General features: G+C 38.3%; 1 protein-coding gene across 1 annotated transcript in view; it reads left to right on the forward strand.

The window, feature by feature from the left end:
* Positions 1–23,571, forward strand: part of BMPR2 (bone morphogenetic protein receptor, type II (serine/threonine kinase)) — a 99,396-nt gene that overhangs the window by 31,407 nt on the left and 44,418 nt on the right. Inside the window, exons 3-4 of the mRNA XM_009890241.1 lie at positions 16,820–17,016; positions 18,289–18,468. Coding sequence (XP_009888543.1) covers positions 16,820–17,016; positions 18,289–18,468 — 377 coding nt within the window. The remainder of the gene's footprint in view (positions 1–16,819; positions 17,017–18,288; positions 18,469–23,571) is intronic.

Consider the following 23,571-nt stretch of genomic DNA (forward strand, 5'->3'; position numbering starts at 1 on the left):
TCTTTTGTGTTCTGTTCTCCTCTTTGCAGAGAACAGACTTATGTATCTGCCTGCATTTTCATTATTTTACTTCCAGTTTTGCATTGATGACCATGTTGTAGATCCTTATGGTCCAGTGTTCTCAGAGAGAACTAACGTCATACTAATTGGAGGCAGGGAAAGGATTAATGAAGCTGAGCATGAGCTGCTTTTTCCTCCTCTGTGAAATCCAATGATTCTGTTGTTGGGAGCTTTTTCACTTTAATTTCTGTAGTGTTTTCTGGTCCCTGAATAATACAGTGACTGGGTAATGTTAAAACCCACATCAATCAAAGTATTTCCTGTTTTCTCATCCTCATTGTCCGCAGTGACGTGCAATCATGATTTAGAAAAAGCAAGATGTAATGGAAAATACAACTTTTTTAAAAGAAGCCAAAAAAGGTGTGGATGAGCTGGTGTGTAGACCCTCAAGAGCTTTTATATAAAGGTGAAAAAAAGCTTGCAAACCTGAGAGATTTACCTTTTGGTATTATGGGATAGAGACAGCAAGCAAGATTTGGGGAGTAACCATGTTGTAAACAAAGAAGCTGAGGATAAAACTGTGGTAAGCTGCTTTTCTTTAACTACTCTGCCTCATACAGACAGAGCATTTGAAAACTGTGAATGGCAGTTGTTTCATCTCCTACAGAGGATGTTCAAAGACGTTTAAATCCCTAGAAGGTGAGGGAAAGAAGACAAACTAGAAGAGAAGCAAGGAGGGGAGGAATAATCTGTCTAATCTAAAAGCTTTTTGAAAAGCCGTGCTTTGAATAACTGGTGCATATTTATATTTCTGTAGTTACCCTTAGGCAGTTGGTCCTCTCTTGACTGGCTGTGAAATTCTGACTTTGGCTTCCTCTTCTGAAATGCAGAGGCTGTATCAATAGCTAGAAACTGCAATCAAGATGATCCTGTTTTTCTCCCTGTACAGGAATCGTAGGATTCAATATGTAATTCCAAATGACATAGACCAAACCAGTGTTAGTCAAAGCAAACCATATGCAGCAAAAAATGCCACATCCATACTTCTGATAACAATATACAGCTCTACCCTGTCTGCTAAAGTTACTTCTTTTACCAACTACCAGAGGGATGAAATCAATTGGGTACTAGCCTTGGGTTTGCTTCAGTGTCGTCTGAAAGGAATGGTTTTACCAGATGAATGAGTCGCTACTATAATTTTTTTCCACATCTGAATTTTCTTTATAGTTGTATCAAGTTGGAGTGATGCAAACATTCTCCCATTACTAGTAGTGCAACATGTAAAGATGTTGAAAGAACATGGTGCTGAAGTGTCAGTAAGATGTTCGTAGAAAACTAAAGACATTTCCTGGTTTTTGGTAAGCAGTGCTGTTAACACTTCAGTATCTTGTTAAATCACAGAATCACAGAATGCTCAGGGTTGGAGGGGACCTCTGGAGATCATCTAGTCCAACCCCCCTGCAGGGTCACCTACAACAGGTTGCACAGGATGGCGTCCAGGCGGGTTTTGAATGTCTCCAGAGTGGGAGACTCCACCACCTGTCTGGGCAGCCTGTTCCAGTGCTCCGCTACCCTCAAAGTAAAGAAGTTCCTTCTCATGTTAAGATGGAACTTCCTATGTTCAAGTTTGTGCCTGTTACCTCTTGTCCTATCACTGGGCACCACTGAAAAAAGGCTGTTCTCATCCCCCTGGCACCCTCCCTTTAAGTATTTGTAAGCATTAATAAGATCCCCCCTCGATCTTCTTTTCTCTAGACTAAAGAGACCCAAGTCCCTCAGCCTTTCCTCATAAGAGAGATGTTCTAATCCCCTAATCATCTTTGTAGCCCTTTGCTGGACCCTCTCCAGCAGATCCCTGTCCTTCTTGAACTGGGGAGCCCAGAACTGGACACAGTACTCCAGATGTGGCCTCACTAGGGCAGAGCAGAGGGGGAGGATGACCTCCCTCGACTTACTGGACACACTCTTCTTGATGCACCCCAGGATGCCATTCACCTTCTTGGCCGCCAGGGCACATTGCTGGCTCATGGCCAGCAATGCTGGGTTCTACTGCTTTCCTGTTTGGTAGTAGCTCAGTCTCCAGTCAGAACAATGATTCTTTCTCAGAGCCTTCAGGAGGAAAGTGTTTGGCATAACAAACTATTTGAACAGTCTTTAATAACAAAGACACTTCTTTTATTGAGAGCTACTGGAAGTTTGATTTTGCAAATTTTTCTACACATGAACTGAAAAACTATTGGAAAGAATTTTGAAGATAAATCTGTAACTTCCAAATTGTTCCGTTTTTCTCTTTACATGATTTTATCCTAGCATCTGACAAGACATGAATTTTGACATCGGTTTAGTTTTTAGTAAGGTGTGGGGAGAAGATTGAAAAGTCAGACCTTCACTGTGCAGCATTCTTAGCTCTGAATGGCAGTGTTCTGTAATTCTCTTCACCTCTTCACTTTTTCAGATGTTTCTGTAAGTGTAGTTTATAACTTAAGGTTTTCTAAACCTGCATATGGTTCATATTCCATACATTCAATTTTTTATGTATAATAAATAAAATAATGAGTTAATATCCACGTTGTCCTGCCATACCCTTCTCCCTGGCAACAATGGAGTATTCCTGAAAGCACTTTCCAAGTAAGCTAGCTGTCTACAGTCTATGATAATCAGCTGTAATGGCACATAGGCAGCTGGTTTGCTAATCCTTTGATTGCAGTATTAGTTTGTCTCAGAGATTCTGAAAACCTGTCTGATCCTGTAAACGTGTTTAGTGAATAATGTAGAATAAATTATATCTTGCCTTAAGACTCTAAAACACATATTCATGTTATGAGTTGTGTATTTTCACTGTGCTTCTGGGTTTTCCCCTTTTTTGATATCTATGTTTATGTTAAAAGAAAAAAAGAGACATGTCTGATCTAAAACTGTTTAGCAAAAAAATCGGAATTAAATTCATTTAACATTGGAAGGATTTGTATTTTAATCACCAGAAATTGTTCTTATCTGGCTTATCACCATGTCAAGTAATTCAGGCTCAGATCAGGATCTCTTATTTAGAGAGAGATTGCAAATAGGATTTCCATTATACAAATCTATTAAAAAGAATGGGAAACCTACTTTGTATGTATGTGTGGCTTATTTATAATATCTAGTATTCTGTACAACACTGTTTTTGATAGAGAAACACAACTTTAATGAAGCATGGGAAGACATGAGTGTTTTTCCATGTTATACTTTAATTTTCATAAATCAGAGCCAGTTTGCTAGAAAATAGTACATTAATTAATAAACCCAATCTGAATTTCTTTAAAGCTGCTATTTAAATGTTTACAATTATATTGCTTTCTAATGTTTCTAGTTTAAATTAAAGAAGAAAACTTACTTTGTTCAGTTCATAAATTATAACATTCCCAGTAATGGCTGACATAGTCCTTGATAATATATTTTTTTGAGAGACGCCTAAACCAGTTAACTAATATTTGTTCAGTGTCCGTATAATCTATGTACCACTGTGTGCTTTTGAAAGACTAAAGTCTTTCAAAAAAGGTGTAAATGTAGAGGAAAAAAACTTCTTTATTGGTTAATTCTGCCCTTGTGAAACCTCTTTCTTTTTTTTTTTTTTTTTTTTCTTTTTTTTTTTTTCCCTGTTTGGGGCTTAAACAGGCAGCGGGATGCCTCCTTCCTTGGGTGACGCAGGTAGTTGAGATTTGTCTTTGTTCCTTCCTTATTAGTCCCAAATGCCAAGATGCTGTTTGTGCTTATTTCCTGCCCTGCTTGTCTGGTTCAGAACAAGTGTGACCTCTGAAAATCATGGACTGAAGTGCTTATCGTATCTATGTCTGGGGTAGAGAGCTACCTTGTGCATCAGGAAACCCCCCCACAGTCTGGCTTTGTGCTCACCCCTGGAACAGCTGGTCAGTGGGTTAGACTCTCTAGTGACCCGAAGCACTTGATGTTTTCTGCACACACTACCTGTTGTGTCTTGTGAGATGTTTTAACCTGTGCTACCTGGGGTGTAGCATAGGGTGAGGAGTTAAGATGGCCTTTTGAGTGTAATTGTAATATCTTCCTTAGGTGTGTAATGCAAAAAAGCAAGTTGATTACAGTCTTTTTGAGTGTCTGTATTTTGGGAGTGCCCTTTTCCATGTTTCCTGTCATTAGCATCAACAAAGATCATTAAAAACAATCTTCTACTGTTTAAATTTTTTTTTTGTTTGTTTCCTTGTCCAGAAGTTTCTCTCTTTGGTGCCGTGTTGCTCTACTTCAGTACATGAAAACCAGTCCTTGAAACAAAAGTGTGTTCAGTAATCTGGGCTTGTCTGCATGTACTAACCAATACCCTTTTTAACTGTATAAGTTTAGAAACCAGAAGTTAATGAAGAGCTTGTCTTGACTAGACACTGATTTTTCTGACTATATAGAGTTTGCAAAAGTTGGCTTTTATTACCTTCTTAGCTGATGAAGTTGTTATTGGTACAACAAAGATTTTAATGGGAAAGAATAAATGCATGAAGAAAATGTCTGAATTGCTTTTAAATAGTTCAGTGCTGTGCCCATAAATTTCTAACAAGTTAAGCACTGTTAACACCAAGAAATATATGAACAGTGACCTCGGTTCAATGGGCTGATAACCTTGAAGTCTAGCAGAAGCAAAAGTCAATATTTTCTGGTTTTACCCAGTTCGACAAACACCCATAAATAGCTTTAGCTCACAATTCTTTCCATACCTTCTCTCAGTTAAGGAACACAGAGTAGGCGTGTTTGAAGTAGGTCCCGGTTCCTGCAGCAGCCCACAGTCTCTTACTAGTCCTTGATAATACTCTGTCCTCTGCATAAATTGGCTTTCACCTTGCATTGGGTGAATTAAGGTGCTTAGGGGAGTGGCCGTGTTGACCGTGCTTTTGACTCAGGGTGATGACTGTTTGTGGGATATTCTGTGGCATACCATTAAAGGCTGTGAAAACAAAGACTTGAGATGTTTTTGAATGTAAACATGTATTCTTTGAGGAATTCTGAGAGGGTGGATACCCTCGTAGAGCGTGTCAGGGTGGAAGCTAGTTCCTGCCTTTTGCTCCTCTTGTCATTCTTATCAGACTAAGATTTCAGAGCCAAATACATTACGTTTCTGTAGTCAGTCAAATGATAATATAATGTATATTACTGGGGGCAAAACATGACTACAATTTTGGAACTTAATTTCCTTGTGGCTTCAGATCACAGAATGTTTGCTAGTTTTCAAACGTTTCAGCATATTGCCAGTGGTGTAAGCTTCCTCTAAAAACACTTCTAGGAAGACTTTTTGTAATACACTTTAGAGGACAGACTGTATGGGTACTATCTTTCTCCAAATTGAAGCTACTCAAAAGTTTTCAAGAAAATGTTTTAGTAATATACGCAGTAGAAATGGCATCCCTGCTTGCGAGCAAAGTGAGTATATTGCATGTGTTAGGGGATTATCCAGTAACAGACTTTTTTTCAAGGGAATCTAAAATAGACACTGAAATAATCGATTTTGCTCTGGGAAGTTTTTTACATCTGAGTTTGGGGGAGAAATATCACATCATTAGTTTGCTTTACTGTTGCTTTTGCTGCAGAGTTTCCTGTGTTATTCCATGCAGATACTTCACTTTGACAGCCCAGATAAACAGAAGCCAGACGCTCATACCCAGAAAAAAATCCCTGAACTCCAGTCTAGGGCAAAGATAAAGAATGCGGGCTTTTTCAGTTCTGTGAATAGACACTGGCCACTGGAAAAGATTAAGTGTGACTAAGGCTGTGGTGATTTCTGTTCTGACATAATTGCTAAACAGTAACATTAACATACTTATTTTTCTCTGAATGGAGACATAGTTGTTTAGGAAGTGAATAATACTTAAAAAAAAAAATCGTAACAATGCTAGGTTTGTTTAAATCCTTTAATATACATATTAAGGCTTTCATAAGATTAAATGTAGGCTGGGATTTTTCCAGGAGACCTGGAGAAATTGGATGTCCAAAATGCCATCGAGTCAGTGAAAGCCAGCTACTTCCTTCCTTATGTTTTTTCAGAAATTTGGGCTTAAATGACCTTTAGCTTGAGTTAGAGTAATACTTAAAGTGGACGGTATACATTAAAGCTGGCTTACAAGATACTTTTTGTTCAAAATGTATTGTTTTCTTTTGCCCGACATCATGAATCTGTGAGAAGATTCTTTCAGAGCCGATTCAACTATATGTAAAGACTGGAATTCCTGCTTGTTCATGGGATGAGACAAGAAGACGGTGCAAACTGGACAATGTGATTTGAAGCCAGAGATGCTTTCTACCTTGTGAACCCCTACAGAAAATCGTTGTCTTCAACTTTATTAAAACTGTGGAAGCTCTAGAATTTTTGCAAAAACCAAGCACTCGGAGTTGAGAGTAAATGTTTTTATGCTTTGCACTCCACTAATGTGGTTAGATTAGATCCTCCCTTAAGTGAGTGTTAAACATACTGCATGATTTGACACTTCTGTGGTATTTAATGGTTTAATCATATAAGTTTTATGCTAGTTTACTTCTGCTTTCCAGTACTTGAGATCGACAGCTTTTTCAGAAAGCTTTTTGAGTATGCTTGGACACTTGCACTTCCACATAGGACATGCTGGCTGGATTTTGCTTTAATACGGCATGTGAAGTTTTTGGAAATGGCTGTAAGCGGGCTATAGGTTGAAGTCTGATGACAAAGATGAGTATTTTAAAGCTAGCAAAGTGAACGCTAAAATGCCATGACATTTTACTATTTTTGCAACATTAAAAAAACCCCAAACGTGCTGTAATCTCTTGCTGCAAAGCCTTTAACTGTTTCTTAAGTGAAAAGTTGTGTGATAAAATGTCGTCAGTCCTGCGTAATCAAGAACTAAGATAATGTTATCAGGTTTTAACATACCAGAGTAGGTTTTTCACTGCTAACAGGTGATATATTTAGAAATTTCATATTGTACAGATTGATAACCTTCCTCCACTACCTGTTTGTTACATACATTTTGGTTTAATTCTGTCTTGTTAAAAATTCATAGTAATTTAGCATAGGGGAAAAAGATGGAAGGAAGAAACGTGCTGAACTAGGCAGACTTATACAATAAAAACAAATGTCCTAACTTTATACCAGCTGAACACAGCTATGAAACAATGTTAAGGAAAATGCTGAATCATTGAGGGAAGGAGATTCTTTTTCTGGTTTAGATGTATACATTCTGGAGGACATCTTGTAAGGTGAGGGAAGCTCCTATTAGTGGCCAAAGTAGAGGTATTCAAAGGTCAATTTGTTAGGGCTGTAGTTGAGATTTCAGGACACTTGGGTTTAATTCTGTAGTTCGTCCTTTTGTGACCCTGGCTGAGTCAATGAGATATATCCTCATTACAGATTCAACTTGAATCTCTTCCCATATCAGCCGAAAAATGCCTCAGCCTCTTGATGTAAACCATGAATGAGTATTAACTCTGCTGGTTCAAATTTGCTTGAAAGTCTTGAATTTTGTCCCAGCAAATCTTATGCCAGAACACAGGTGTTGCTAGCTTTCTTGCCACTGTATCTTGTGTTTTTATGAGTTGAATAAAATTTTGGTTCTGTGGTAATGCCTGATTCAGATGAGGTTTGCACAGCAAGGTGGTCTGGTTGTCCTCAGAAACATTTAGGAGGTTGTGGAAATAAGGCAGTTACATTTCATGGGCAGTAAGCTCAAGGTGTTTTTGCATAAAATCTGGCAGCATTTGGGGACTACATAATTTGTCAGCTGCTAGCAATAAATCTCTGCCATCCTGTTGCTCTCCTGCACGGCTCCTCTTCCTTAAGCTGGGTTCTTAGGTAACACTTCCTTTGAGACTAAATTTGGGGTAAAGGAGAAAAAGGCCTTCACTAAACAGTTTCAGTTGACTGTTTACTTTTTGGCCACTCCATACCTCTCTATTGACATTAATAGCAATTAATGAAATTCCTGGTATGGTGGATGCGTCTGGGCAGAGGTATATAACTGTAGTGGGCTGCAAGGGGGGTGCATGTATCAGTGGCCCTGTGATGGTGATGCTGTGCTGTGAGGATCAGCACGTTCCAGAGGGGGCAGAGAGGAGCCCATGGGCTGCGTACCGCAGTGCTACAAGACGACAGTGCCTGGGTGGGAAGCAAAGTGTGAACCTCGTGCACACCATGTGAGATTACAACACAGCTGCCCTATGATCTAGTTCTCTTTTATTCATTTAGTGCTAACAGACCACTGGTACGTCAGAATGAAGCTGAAATACCAACATATCCAAGTACTGTTGAAGAATCCACAACAGGAAAAGGTTGGCATCTCTGTCACTGCTGGTAGTGTTTGTCAGCAGACGGCACTCTGTTGGAAAGGGAGTAAGGAGAGAAGAGAGATTTCAAATTTACTTGCTTGCTTAAAGGTTAGATTGAGGAGAAGGAAAGACTAAAGTATATCCATGTACATAAGAGAAGGCACTTGAATTTTCTAGTCTCATGCTATTTTGATGGAAAAGGGTCTTGTAATGAACATAAATGATTTAGTCATCTGCATGTGTAGTCACTTAATCACTTTGAAATGGATATCAGTACTAGCAATCATTTTGGTTTTGGCACTAGTTCTCAATCAAAGTCTGGCTCTGTGTAATTGCCAGCATTTAAAATTGCGATGTTACACAGCAAAAGCAGACAAAACCAAAATAATTTTTGTCATTGAAGGCTAAGGGTGTGCAGTACTGTGAACAGATTATTCCAGATTTTAACATTGACTATAAACTGTAAGGGGTTTATTGTCAAAATATATTTTGCAGTATTTCTTGGGGTACGTGATATGTCCTGTAAAATATAGGAGGAGCTTTAATGATTATGGTATTTATTTTCTCTCTTTTTAGGACAGGGAAGCTTATGACCACAGATGTAAATTCCTGAAGCATTTTTCTTTACTTTCCTGCTTCCTTCCTGGAAGTTCTTACTGTATTCCCTTGTGCAAATTTCCATTCTTTCTTATTCATGTCTTTAAAATATTAATCTAGTGGTTGTGTTTGTGGAGCCCACCTGTAGCATAGAAGTTTGCTGTAAAGCAACAGGCTGTGCTGTGTGCCTGATCGAGCGCTCCCGCCTGTCTGTTGCGCTGTGCTGCTCCTGGCCTCTTGCTCAGAAAGTCCCCGGGCCATTTTTGGTTGGTTAAGAGCTTCATGCTTTCGTGCCCAATCCTTAAGCAGACAATTTATTTATCTTCCTGACCGGTCAGTGCAGATCTGTGCTGTGCAGTTGGTCAAACATGCTACGAAGCAGAGTACTGGAACAGTAAATACATGGAAGATTACCAGCAGTTTAGCTTTTTTCTTCCTACTCTAAGTTAGTATTAAGGATGGTCAGTCTGTAGAAGAACGACTTCTTTCAAAAGATGTCTGCTTGTGATATATTTGTATTTAAGCGTATACACATTTAAAAATATTTGTAGTTAGAACCTCTGAGGAGAAAAAGATGGAAAAATCAGCAAAGTCCTTGCTAAGTGATGATTTCTTCAAGATTCTATTTCTCTGTACGTCATGCCAGAATTCAGCTATCAGTAGTTGAAAGGGTATACTCAAAGGAGTCTCCTGATGTACATTACTTTATTCGCCTTCCTTTTAATAGTTTGCATTATGAAGACACGTGCTAGCTTATAACCCTGCCTTGAGGGCAATGATGTTTCCCCATATTGTGTAAATGAAAGAACTCCATAGAGAGCTGACAGGGCCAAAAGAAAACAGGTTTTGTGTCTATGGCTGTTCTGATGAAAATCTCACTAATTCAAAGGACAAGTTACAGAAAAAAACCTTAATCTTTTAAAAAAAATCTGTTGCAGCCTAATGAGGTTCCCAGTTGGATGTATGGGGGCCTGTATTTAAAGAAATCCCATTACAAGCAAACAAATGATCAGAAACCTTTTTCATTTTTTGTCTTTTTTCAAGTCTTCACCTATGTGGTAATGAAGGCAGTTGGACATAATTACCAACATGGTACCCATGTATGTGGTCTGTGATGCTAGCAGGTCTGTTCTCGTAGGTTACGTGCAAGTTTGTCTTCTGGCTGTTACCTTAGATTCTTTTATTTGTGACTGTTCTGTCATGAAATGTATTGCCTAGCTTTAATGTAAAGTGGCAAGTGATTGTTTGTTTGTTTATTTTTAGTCCCAACAGGTAGAAGATGGAGTAGAATAATTTTGTAGCATTTGAGTAACATTTGAGTCCTTTTTCCTTCCTTTCCCCCCTCCCTTTGCGTTTGATGCAAATTCCATGTACTGCATTGAATAGATGTAAGGTCAGGAAGCGTCGATTAAGTACTAATGGAACTGACTTCCTATGCTATTAATGAAAACATGACTCATGTTCTAAGGATTTGCAGTTGGATTCCTGTAACTTTTGGTATTTCTGTTGTAATTGTTTTCAGTAATTATGTTTCCCTAGAACACAAAATGGTCAAGAAAGAATTAGTATATTAAAAGCAATAACAGCGTATTCATTTGTTTACACTCATCCTCGTATGGATAAATTGTATATTCATAGCACAAAAAATTTCTGACACAATAGATGCATTTGTAATTTTCATCTTTGCTGTCCAGAAATATCTTTAGTGGGGAACGGAGGCAAATATTCAAATAGCAAACATATCTCAGGGTGTTTTTGTAGCAAGCCACTACAAGCATCCACAATTCACGTAGTTGTGTGAATCACTTCTCTGTTCCTGAGCAGTTGGAAATAGCAGTACGGTGACAGGGAGAAAATACTGAAAATATCAGTGTTGTATTTTTCCTATAATAACTTGTTTCATCAGCTTTTTTGTTGATGGTAAAACTGATAAACACTAAGATTGTAATCGTATCAAAACCTGAGCCATATGCCAAAAGGAAATTCCTGAAGCCCTGGTGCTTTTTCTTGAGACTGTGCAGTGTCATGGGGACGAACTCCATGCCCGCCAGAGCACTGCCGCAGTAAGAGTGAGCCACAGGATGGACTTCGGAAACTATGGGCAATTCCCAGTTCCTTTATGATTTCAGGAAAGTAATTTAATGTAGTCTGTTTCCCTATTCTCCTTTTGAAATATGACAATAAGGTTTCACAATCTGCTTCACGTTAAGTCTGTTAATGTGTGTGGTGATCAGATGCATTCCTAACGGCAGCCAAGCAGGAAAAGTAAGAACATTCAGTGTTTCTTAGATTACTTCTTGAAGCATCCATACTCAATTGTAATGCTGCTCATGTTTTAAGCATATTTTTGAAACTGGACAGTAAAGTGTACTTTTATATAAATATAAGTGATAGGTGTAAAATGGGCTGGAGAACAACAGAAATAACTTTAGTTTTTTTCTGGTTTATGATGGGGAAGTGGAGAGCTTGCCCCGCTGTTGCTGGTTTTTTTTCCTTGGTAGAACTTCTGGGAATGGTGCCTTCCCTTCTTGTCTTTGTTGGAAATCTCTGCTGGATGGGAGAACGGAAGTTTGAGTTCATTGTATTATTTTTATTGAATTATTTTGACAGAGTTTGTCTGGTACACAAGTTCAAGGGGAATGGAAAATAGGCATTTCATTATAAATCCTTCACAATTTGTTGTTCAGGTTTTACTTTTTTGTCCTTTTCAATGTCAGCCTATCTGTTGCTACTACAGTTGTCTGTGGTAGCAATTTTTTTCAGTGGTGTATGACATGTAAGCATTCAGTTGCCATTTGTTTATTTCAGAATCTCTTAGTCCTTTATTAAAGGTGAATTGGAAAAGACCTGAATGTATAATGAGTTCTACGTGATGAAAAAATATAGTTTACTATGAAATTTACCTTATAAAGATAATGAAAGTACCAAAAGTCCTTTTCTTATATATTGTGAAAGAATTCATAAATTGTTTTCCAGTTTTGGATGTAGTCTTTTATGTGACTTTCTCCTTTTTGTAGTCATGATTTCCATATTTCTAAAATTACACTTTTGTCACCTACTGATTTAATTAGATAATTGCATTTAAGTACAGTGAATTCCCCAGAGCTGTTCAACACCCCCCACCCCCCAAAAAAAAAAAAGTTATTGCTTGTTTGATTCAGTAGACTTACAATCTTTGGGGGAACAGATGCATGTTTGGCAGTTTTTTCCTGTTTGTTGTGCTTTAAACCTAATGATGAAAGAGTTATTACAGACTTACACATTTATAGAGAAACTGCAATCCAAATTAATTTTAATGAATTTACTGCGGTTATTTTTGTGGTGCTTAACTTGTGCAGGAGTAATGAGATGGATAGCTTGAAAAGGCCTATGAAAGAGTTGAAACAACATGATCTCTTTTAGTAAGAGCTGGAATCTGAAGGATGACTTCAGCCATGCAGCAGATGTCCTGTGAAACCTGTGCTGCCCCTTCTTTTGGTGCTAGGTCTTGGTATTGTTTGTATGCTGGGACATTTCATGTGTGAGCAAATGTACTGTATAGCTTGATCTGTAAATCGCTTCTGCATATTGCCAATTTGAGCATACACTGCTGGTGCATCTTGGGTCTGTGAAATCTGTAAGGGAAGGAGCGCTGCACAGTGAACTGTTCACGGGTCCTCAATATTTGGAGAGCACATCCGTCTGCAGGGACTTTGCCCTTCATTTTTCTGTCGTAGGTAGCATATTAACTGGATATATCAAGTGGATCAATAGAAGACCCTCAGTCGTCAAAGGATAAATAAGTTGTATATTTTAATTGCTCTTGTTACCTTAATGTTAAGATCTTTATTAAGCATTTCCTTGAGCTTAGATCTATTTGAACTGAAGACAAACAAGAGAATCCAGTAGTTCTAGTCTTACCCCACCATTTCACCTAACTTGGAGACAAAAAATAGCAGTTAGCCCAGCTGAGGAATATCATTTTTCTGTCTGGTCACTGCACATTGAGTACCTTGAGACCTGTGTCCTGTAAGAACCACAGAATAATTGAGGTTGGAAGGGACCTCTGGAGGTCGTCTTGTCCAACGCCTGCTCAAGCCTGGTCACCTACAGCTGGTTGCCCAGAACCACATCCAGGTAGCTTTGGAATACCTCCAGTATGGAGTTTTGGAAGAAGCAGCTTTGGAATTGTTTCCAGCTAAGCTGCTATAGCTGCTGCCCTTTCGTATTGCAAGAGCAGAGCTCCCAAAGGACAGGTAGATGTGTTTCAGCTCTGAATGCACCATGCATAACCGTTGGCTCCTGTGATAAGTGAAAACCGACATAAAAGGTCATCCATGAGGAACACATGTAAATCCAAATGAGCAACAGTATTTTATCTTGAAGGGTAAGATTTCTGTTGAAATAGGTAAAATTTAGAATAGGCACCGCAGTGCTACTGTGTGTTTTTGTAGCAGTATTTCCATTTCTTTTGGGGAAGGTTTAGGCATACTCATCTAGGCTGGAGGTTGCTTTCAAAGCCTGACTTAGAAATATTCCACTACTAAAAGTTTTTAGAGCTGACTAGTTTCCACTGGCTGAAAGAAGGAAACCTTAAAGCCAAATTCCCAGAAAAAAGGAATGTGCCGAAATCATGCAAAGAAATTGAAGTGGCTCATCTATTCTGTTGTTCTTCAAGATGATTTCTGGACATCTGAATGCCCTGCCCAATTTTCTTCGGCATTACAGCTTCAACAATGAACCTAAAGAGGCCACAGAGAAAAATAAAGTAGCTTTTGTTATATGTCCCCTGTTCTCCAGATGTTCCATGCCATCAGGGAAGGGGCAGGGGTCAGCAGAGTATTGCAATGGGTACTGCTCCCACAGGGGTTGTACTACTCTGAGTTATAATCGAAGCAGGAATGTGCAGTGATCAGCATGAAAACTCTAGTTGTTGGGTGAATAACCTTTATTTTTTGTTGGAAAAGTTTCTCACTGAGATCATCTGACATTAAATTGTGGCAAGTTAACTTGCATTTTTATTAGTTTGCTAGAAAACTGATAAAGATAGACGCTCAGGTTGCTAGCAGTGGATGTGGTACTTTCTCATTCTTGCCCCTTTCTCTCTTCTGCAAGTATTCTTATAGGGCAATACGTATTTTTTAAATCAGGAAAGCCTTTGGTAGCAACTGTTGCTTTTCAGCCAAACACTATAGAAAGTATCTACCACAATGGTTAACAACTTTCCTTATTTCAGGTATCTTCTGCATGTTCTTGCCTTTCAACCTTGATCCGAACAGATTTATAGAAAGGTGAAGAGACCAGAAAAGTAGGCAGTTAAAGCTGTCTGTGTCTCTGGAGCACAGACATGATACATGTAACTGTATTTCTGAGTAGAAAACAAACAAAAAAAAAAAGGTTTTTTTTAAGTTTTTTTTTTTCTTCCATTAGTTAAGAGGTTAAAAGATTTTATTTTATTTTTTTAACCTATTGAGGTATTAGGAAAGTGTACTTTCCAGGAATTACTGTTTTTTGTTTTTTTTAACCACAGGTTTTTGATAAGGAAACCAAATCTGTGTGGCTGTTCTATAAATTCTGTTCTTTATTTTTCACAATAAAGGCAAATTATGAAAGGGCTTATCTTGCAACAATTTGAGCATTCTGTAAACAACCAACATCTCAGATGACCTTAGTCCCACTCAGCTATCAAACGCAACTGATTTTAAAACCTTCATAGTGTCCCTAGGAGCAGATATGTCATATTTCACAAGGCTGTATTATTCTGTCCTATTCTCTCTTAAATTACAGTGCCGTGATAATTTTTTTTGTCCTTTCAATTTTCAAAAAGTTAGTCAGCTCCAGTTCTTTTATGGCAGTGGAGTGGTGTCCTTTCATACATTGTTTCTTGGCCAGTCCCATGTCATGGAGCAGAGAATGCAGGACAGATGCTTCACGCCTGGCATACTCAGCTGTTCCTGAGAATAAAACTACTACGTGCGACTGGCAAGTACTACTTGAGGCAGCATATGCTAGCTGTTAATGTGTGACCTTTTTGTCCTCAAAACTCGACTAACTCTATTCATCTAGAAAGGAAAAAAAATAGGTATGAAATTTAGGCAACTGAGTTTCTGAATATCAAGCCACTGCTTTGTAATAAATGTATTTGTCGCTTCAAAACTGTAGTTCCAAATGTAAAGTGACCAGTGTACAGAGAGGTGGGTGAGTAGCAGAGACTGCCAACCAGGTTATTGGAGCTGCAAGTGATTGAATTACAGTGGCTTAAGAAGTTCCTGTCTCCTTAGCTGAGAATTTTACCGCCACTGAGCTGACAAGCGGCTCAACTGATCGTACACGCCCTACTAGACCACTAAAAAATAACCTAAGTCGTGCTATTTTAATTACTGCTGCCACAGAGTAAACTGGGAGTCACTGCCAGACTGCCTTTCTGGATGGTGCAGCTATTTATGGTTGTCTCAGCATAAGAGAATTTCGAATTTTGAGTCCTTAATGAATAATAACGGCCTTAGAAGTGAGACATATGTCTGAGTCTCTTGGTTTGTCTTTCTGTTACCCAATCGTCTGCACTGGTGACACAATGAAACAGTATTTTTGCAGTAAGTCTGCCTTGCTGAAACATGGCTTCTTTGGGGCCAGTGCTGCAGAATGATCAAATAAATAAATCCTCGGTGAGCAGATATTTCTATACATATACAGTATCTTTAACAATTACATATGCTATCTTTTTTTTAAGTTCAAAATATATTTTCCCAAAAACCCAATCTATTCCACCTTGCATCTTTTCGCTACCAATGCTTTAATGGGAGTAAAAGAACTGGATGAAATCTAGCTGTTGAGATATGTAGTACAATTTCTTATGGCAATTGGATGTTTGCTGAGCTGCACTGCTGAGTAATACTTATTAAGTGCCTTGTAATTGCACACCTAGCTTTCCATGCATTTTATAAAATCATTCAAGGGAAGAATGAAAATATTGTATATATCGTATTCACTACAAATGTAGGATTTATTAATCTTGGGCTTGATGCCTTTCTGAAGAATTTATTGTTTGAATGTGTTTACTCTTTCTAAAGAAAAGATGACAGAGGCATGGTTGATTCCTTTCATCAAGGTGATATAAAGAAAAAAGCAGTAATTGCATGAGTAAAACATATGAGTTCTTAAGATATTAAATTTTTGAAGTTTGTTGGTTAAATATTCTTGTAAAAATCCATATGCTTTTTGTGGGTGGTTTTGGTTTTCATAAAAAAACCCAAAGATTTTTCAGGTGATCATGGGGTATTTAATTTTGCACTCTCTTTGTCTGTTTTATAATGTTCCTGCTGGACATTCCACAGGGAGACTTTATAGGCAGCGTCGCTGCTGTTTACAGGCAGTGTTTCCAGAACCACTGGTCAATCGTACAGGTTTTACTCTACTGTTAGTATTTCTGTTGGTTACTTGAAAGAGCCCAAACTCATAGGTTGCTGAGCAAAAAGAAGTAAATATCAGTGCAACATATGGATGACATGTAAAGAAAAGAGAGAAGTCAATAGGAAGAGAGTGGAAAAAACCCTCTGAATTAGGTAGGCATGGGGTTGGATGGCAGTCTGAAAAAGATCATATTGGTTTAGGATCTGGAAACAATTAAGTAACGCATGCGGTTGCTGAAGAAACCAGCTAACAGTTGCGTAACTTATGCTTGAGGACAAATGATGCAGACTATGCAATGAAATTTTTATTCTGCACCTGTGAACTTCAAACATTTGCACATTCATTTTGAAACATCTGCTGAGTTTTTTCTGTCCTCTTTATGAAAGTAACTTTGGGATAGACCTCATTTTTATTTCTGACTGTTGGAGTACAGTTTAAAAAATGGATATGTATAATTCAGAATGGTTTTGAATGTAGGCTTCCAGAAGACCTTAATCATCTTTTTATTAAAGTTAATATTTTATGCATAAAATCACTGACAAAGTATTTTCCTTTCTTTGTCTAAAGCTGCGCAGAGTGAGGAGCGGCTGTGTGCATTTAAGGACCCATATCAGCAGGACCATGGAATCAGTGAGAGCCGAATCTCCCAGGAGAATGGCACGATTTTGTGCATGAAAGGTAGTACCTGCTATGGACTTTGGGAAAAAACACGAGAAGGAGACATACATCTTGTAAAACAAGGTAAGTAACGTTTCAGTGTAAGTTCAGTAGTTTTGCTACTCTTTTCACTTAATTGTGATCTAGCCAGCTGATATGAAGATGCATGGCTCCAAACCTAGACATTTTGTTTGTGCATTGTACAAATGCGTAATTTTGAACTTCCCGTTTAGCAATTTTAAATATGAACAGAAAGTTTGAAATAAATGACTTCTAAATGAGACTGAAGAGATCAATGCACAGTGGAAGGAAAAACCGCTCAAATTGCTTGTCGCTTAGGATATCCAGAGGAAGATGGCTTTCTTGAATATATCTCAGTATATGTATTGATGTAATGATAAATTTAAGTGTCTCATTATGTAAAACTGTATATTCATATTGATTGGATGTTTGTTTACAAAGGAAATTGCAGCTATAGCATAAAACTGTCACATATCGCTAAGTGTCAATCACTGCTATTCTGCGGGGAAAGTAGGGAGGGGTGAAGGGTCTTGCAGTGGCTGGAGATGTGTTGTGATGACCATGCTCAGGGACTCCACTCTTGGTTACTTGGATAGAAGTTAATGTAGTAGAAGGCTGAATGAAAATGTTTGCATTTAGAAGCATCCTGTGCAGTTGTTGTTTCATGTTTGATCTGGTAATCTGCTGAAAGAAGCAGTCTGACTGCTCACCTCTGCCCCCGTGCTGCCTTTCCTTTCCAGGCATTTGTCCATAAACTGCCATTGTCCGTACTTGGGAAGGAACAGTTGCTGCAGGGAGAAGGGGCCTGCGTTAACTAAGAAATAAGTTGTGATACTGTAGAAGAGTCCAGTGATGCTGACAATGAGGACAGACAGAATTTTTAGAATTGTGCAAGAAGCACCAAACTATAGATGCAGTCTTGTGGCCTAGCTCTTAGGAGGGGACTAGGTCACAATTTCATCTAGGCTGTGGGCCAGAGGGTGGTAATACTGTCTGTGGTATCAGAGAAATGGCGAATGGCATACTTCTCCTTAGAAGGCTCAAGAATTCAAGTTTTGTCATATTGAGGTTGACAGCTAGATACCTCTGATGTTGGCCTTCATTGCTGCCCATATTTCTTCTCTTTGGCTGTGGTAAATTCTGAAACAAATTCTTCAGTTTTTGGTTTAAAAGGTGGTAGTGATTCAGACAAGCTAATTATGATAACTGTTTTCACCCCACTCTGTAAGATTTAATTAGGTAATATATGGATTTCTATAGGTGTGTTTAATTGTCCCTGCAATAGAATTCATTTTATGCCTACTTTAAAAAGAATTAATTCGCATCTTTTTACAGGTTGCTGGTCTCATATAGGAGACCCACAAGAGTGTCACTTTGAGGAGTGTATAGTTACAACCACCCCTTCCTTGATTCAGAATGGAACATATCGCTTCTGCTGCTGTAGTACGGACTTGTGTAATGTCAACTTCACAGAAAATTTTCCACCTCCTGACCCTACTGATACAACACCTTACAGTAAGTCAGATGTTTCCATCTCTCTGATTTCATGGTATAAATAATTTTGAGAAAGATCCTTCTTTCATGGTACTGTAAAATGTGACCTTTCTATTTATATGCAGCAGAAATGGCAAACAGAACAGAGCTTTTCCATATGAAGTTTATCACGTTTATATATTCCACAGTCTTCTGCAAAGAACGAGTTAAATGCTTGCAAGAGAATTGTTTGTATAGGCAACTGCTCAATGCAGATTACATTTTCCAAATTGGTCTCTAATCTTGGGTGTCTTGGTATTTTGATGCTCAACTTCAGAAGCCCGTGGGGATATTCAGAAGGATTCAGACTTCTTTTAAAAATTGGCCAGTAAGTTCATTAACACTCTGGTACCTTTGAAAAATCTGGCCTGTCTCTTCAGTCATGGTTCCCAGATAGCTTTGAGCGCTAGAACCAGTCTTATATCAGGCTGTTGAGATTCCCTCCAACAGTCTTGCAGTGCTTTGAAATGTGACTTCTTTCTTTTGCATATCTCTGGTAGAGATTAATTTTGGCATAATGTTCAAAGAGTACTAGTTTAAGCAATGCAGTTTTCTCCCAGATTAGATTATCTGTTATTTATTATAAAATCAACATAGCATATGGATCCAAATCAAGGGATCAGACCCTTTAACCTCCTATTACAGAAGTAAGATCGGAAACAGACATGCTGTTATGCTGTGTTCCAAGAATTAAGAACATGTAAAGAAACCGAGTTAGTGGCCTAATTTAAACATTTGGATAGCCTTTTTGAAATAAGAATTGTGAAGGAGAAATTGAATAGAGGCACGTATGGAAATGGAGGTACAGCTGTTTCTGTATGTCAGGAGTCCTTTATCAATGTAAAGTGTTTTGTGAAATGAAGATGTATTTAATTGGACAGAATTTACAGCTATAGAATGCAAAAAGAATAATTAGTGTTTAGGAATGATATTATTTGAATTAACTTAAACTCTAAGATAGTGACAATACTGATGCTTTCAAAAGTACTCTTACTGGGAAAGTGCATGTGGTATAAATGGATAGACTGAGTTGATAAGACATAGTGCCTTTTGGCTGGTAATACTATTTGTAGAACCAGTAAACCATCACCATTTAGAATCAGTGTCTGAGCTCAGCACTGTGCAATGCAGAACAGACTCTGCTTGACTCTGGTAATAGTCATCTGATTGGGCTCCCCAAATGTGACTGGAGTTAGTACTGTGCAGGGGATTTAGACAGGAGGGGGAAAAAAGGTGTAAAGATAATACCTTGTCCCTTTCTGTCCTCCCAAAATAGGAAGACAAGGTCTACAAAATGACTTGTGCTCGTGCTTCTGCAAGGGTAGAAATTACAAGCTGAATTAATTCAGTTATTGGGTGATAAGATCTTCAAATAATTTTTAAGTGATATTTTTAACACTGAAAGATCTAGCTTGACTTGCAAGGGGGGGAGAGGGAGGGAATTAAATTTATAATACAGTCCTTAATTCACCTAGCTGTAATTGGGTGCTACAGCATACATTTCTACTGACTCAAACTGTTTTGTGTTACTGTGTCACCTTCCATTTTCATAATATGCAAATTTGGCTTTAGGCATAAGCGTAAGAAAAGTAGGTTGCTGCCTAGCGCAGTTGTCTGTCTGCTTTGACTAGGTTAAGAGATGGAGATTGGCCATTCCAGCAGCAAGGATGGCCTTATTTGCTACACTAGTGTTTATTTGTGAAGCTCTACTGCTGCTGCAACCAACAGAGATGGGGCTGCTCCTGGCAGTGTAAATCCTCTACGCCCACGGCACTACGGAGGTAGAGGATGTTCTAGGAATCTGAAATCGTGAAAAAAATAGGGAGGCTGCGGCACACAGACCCCTGCAACATTACTGACCCCCGTTCCAGGCACTGGAGTCTCCATGGTCCCTTTCCTGGCCCAGCCGACTCCTTCTAGAACCCATTTTGATGCTGTAAGATTTAGTTTTGCCACCTCAACATTGAGGACAGAATTCTTGCTCTGGCAAAGTTCAGTTTTTATGGAATTGCTGGGAAGCTTTGAATTACCTTCGGCACTCTTCCTGCCTTTCTACTGAAGTTGTCAGAATGCTTTAAGGACATTAGTAAGCTTAGCTACACAGGCTGTGGCAATCTATGTTGCCATACCTTTTAGATTATTAAATTGAACAGGTCACAGACAGTCATGTGGGAAATCTTCTGCAGAAGGTTATTTCAGTGTAGCCAATGAAATGCAAGAGCACTATTTCATCTATATTTTTGATAAGGCATTAAAAATGTTGTACATCAGATAGTTCTTGAATGACGGAAAGTAAGATAGGTGGCTTCCTAGAACTGTATTTATGACCCTGTAAATTTCAAAGCAGGTGTGACTAGTGTATAGTTAATTATGTGAAGTCTCATGAATTCAGCTAACAATTAGCTTAGTATTTGTAAATGTTTTTCTGCTGATTTTTCAGTAAAATCGCCCAGAATAAAAAGTTCCTGGAATAATAAGGGGAAATTCAGCTACAGTTTAAAAACTATCAGAACCTGAAAACAATACTGATGAACATAGTCAATTTAAAACTTCGTTATTAAGAAAAATTGTAGGTGTTACTTTAAAAATATTTCCTTGCAGCTATATGAAGGATCTGTGAAAACAGCAGAATATTGTTAGGCTCTTGAGCTAAATCCATCCAGAAAAATAATAGAGGAATAAAAAAATTACTTTATATGATCTTTTGGTTACAATTTTTGCTGGGACAATTAACAGTGGTGTATTGAATAGTTTATAATCTAGCTACGTCTTTCAAGACTACAAGTTAAGATTTTAATACATCTTAGATATAATAAATTATTGTCATAAAATGTATCAATTCTTCTCTTAAATATTACACTTAATTTTTATGTCGTTGTCTTTTAGGATGTCAAAACATGTTTATCTCACAAACATATCTGTGTAGAATGGGCTACCTTTTTTTTTTTAGTTCATATTTGGTCATGGCATAAATAGAAGAAATCCATCCTATCTTGTCACAAAATTTCTACAAAAACAAAATAATATTAAGGACAAACAGGTTCTTGAAGCCTTAAATTTAATCCTTGGTGCTTCTCAATGTACAGCTGGTAGTTTAAAACAATCATACATCTTAATAGTCATAATATTCTTCTCTTCTATCTTAAAAATAATCCAGGCAGATTTGAGTAGTTGTTGGCTGCTAGTCCCTCCAGCGAGAATTTTGCAAATGCTGTAGGATGGAGTGTAGTCTAGAGCCCGCAGTCCGGAGGTATTAAAAATCCAGAGATTCAGATAGCTGTTTCCTGATGCCGGGAGAAGTAAAGGTTGGACAATGGTGTTTATTTCAGATCTGAAGGTTTGCCTGTGGAGTTTGGAGCTACTGAAATGCAGAAGTTCAAAACCAACCTAAACTTGCACTTTTGGGTAAAAATGCTTTGCCAAATCACTCATGGATAGATTCATTATTCTTCCATGTTCTATTTTCACAAACAATAGATAAAAAAAAAAATCCATCTTGACTTCAGCCAATATGTATATTTACCCCTTAACCCCACCTAAAAAGGGCCAACTATGGCTGCCTGCATAAATGTTTTGAGATGTGTGTTTATTCTTTCAGTTTTGTCAAATATTTATTTTGAGACTTGTTAAATATCTCTTATGTCTACAAAATGCTTCCTAAATTCTGAGACTGTTTTGAAGACAAATTCATTAGTTATGCAATCATTCATAATAGCCATTTAAATAGAATTTAGTAGCTAAAGAGGTAAATGATCTCACTCATTGGTCATAGATATATTGCTGTAATGAAACATTCACATTAGAATAACATCAAGATGAAAGCAACAAAGCCATTTTTAATTATTTGCTTTTCCTCAAGGCTGCATTCTTGGCACTGCAAATAAATTAATCTTACAGCAACTGAGTGTTAAGAATATATTTTTGTATGACAGGTGGTATATTTGCATGATATATGGAAAAAATCCCTGGCAGCAACAGTTAAGCATTACTGGTACATATTGTTGAAATGATGTAGGATTTTCTCCTCACAGCAACAAATGGTGGTTGCAATTTTTAGAGGATTTAGAAACCTATATTAAATACGAGCACTGAGATTTGGATATAAAGAAACTGGCTCACACAGTGAAGATAACTGGTATTTCTTTATTCTAAAACACTGATAGACAGGTTTATCTTTCCAGTGTATCATCCTGGCCTTTTTTTTGCCAGCCTTCTTGTTACGTATATAAAATACGTATATAAAAGTCTGTCTTTAGGTGCTCACAGAATTCTGTGGAAACTTTGAGGAAATCAAAAGTACCAGTATAGGTTAGGGGTGGACCTGCTGGGAAGTAGTTCTGAGGAGAAGGATCTGGGGGTCCTGGTAGGTAGTAAATCATCCATGAACCAGCAACGTGCCCTTGTCGCCAAAAAGGCCAATGGAATCCTGGGCTGCAGAGGGAAGAGTGTGGCCAGTAGGTCGAGGGAGGTCATTCTCCCCCTCTACTCTGTGCTGGTGAGGCCACAACTGGAATACTGTGTCCAGTTTTGGGGACTCTTTAGCCTGGAGAAGAGAAGGCTGAGGGGAGACCTTATTATTGCTTACAAATATCTAAAGGGTGGGTTGAAGGAGGATGGAGCCAGACTCTTCTCGGTGGTTCCCAGTGACAGAATGAGGGGCAATGGGCACAAGTTGGAACACAGGAAGTTCCGTTCCAATACACGGAAAAACTTCTTTACAGTTAGGGTGACAGAGCACTGGCACAGGCTGCCCAGGGAGGCTGTGGAGTCCCCTTCTCTGGAGATTTTCATGACCCGCCTGGATGCAGTCCTGAGTACTGTGCTCTAGGCAATCCTGCTTTAGCAGGGGAGCTGGACTAGATGATCTCTAGAGGTCCCTTCCAACTCTGAAGATTCTGTGATTCTGTGAAATCTGCTATTAAAAAAAGTAATTATTACTGCATGTGGCTGGGTCAGGTTAGTAGTAATAGACAGTTTTCGTTTAACTATTGCTTGTGAGAGGTAGCAGTTAGACTCATGTTTCTGTGGGCACATGGCCCAATCTTAACTCCCACTGAAGTTCAATTAGATCATGTCAGGCTAATT

Source organism: Charadrius vociferus, unplaced genomic scaffold (genome assembly GCF_000708025.1).
Source record: "Charadrius vociferus isolate BGI_N301 unplaced genomic scaffold, ASM70802v2 scaffold147, whole genome shotgun sequence".
Lineage (NCBI taxonomy): Eukaryota > Metazoa > Chordata > Aves > Charadriiformes > Charadriidae > Charadrius > Charadrius vociferus.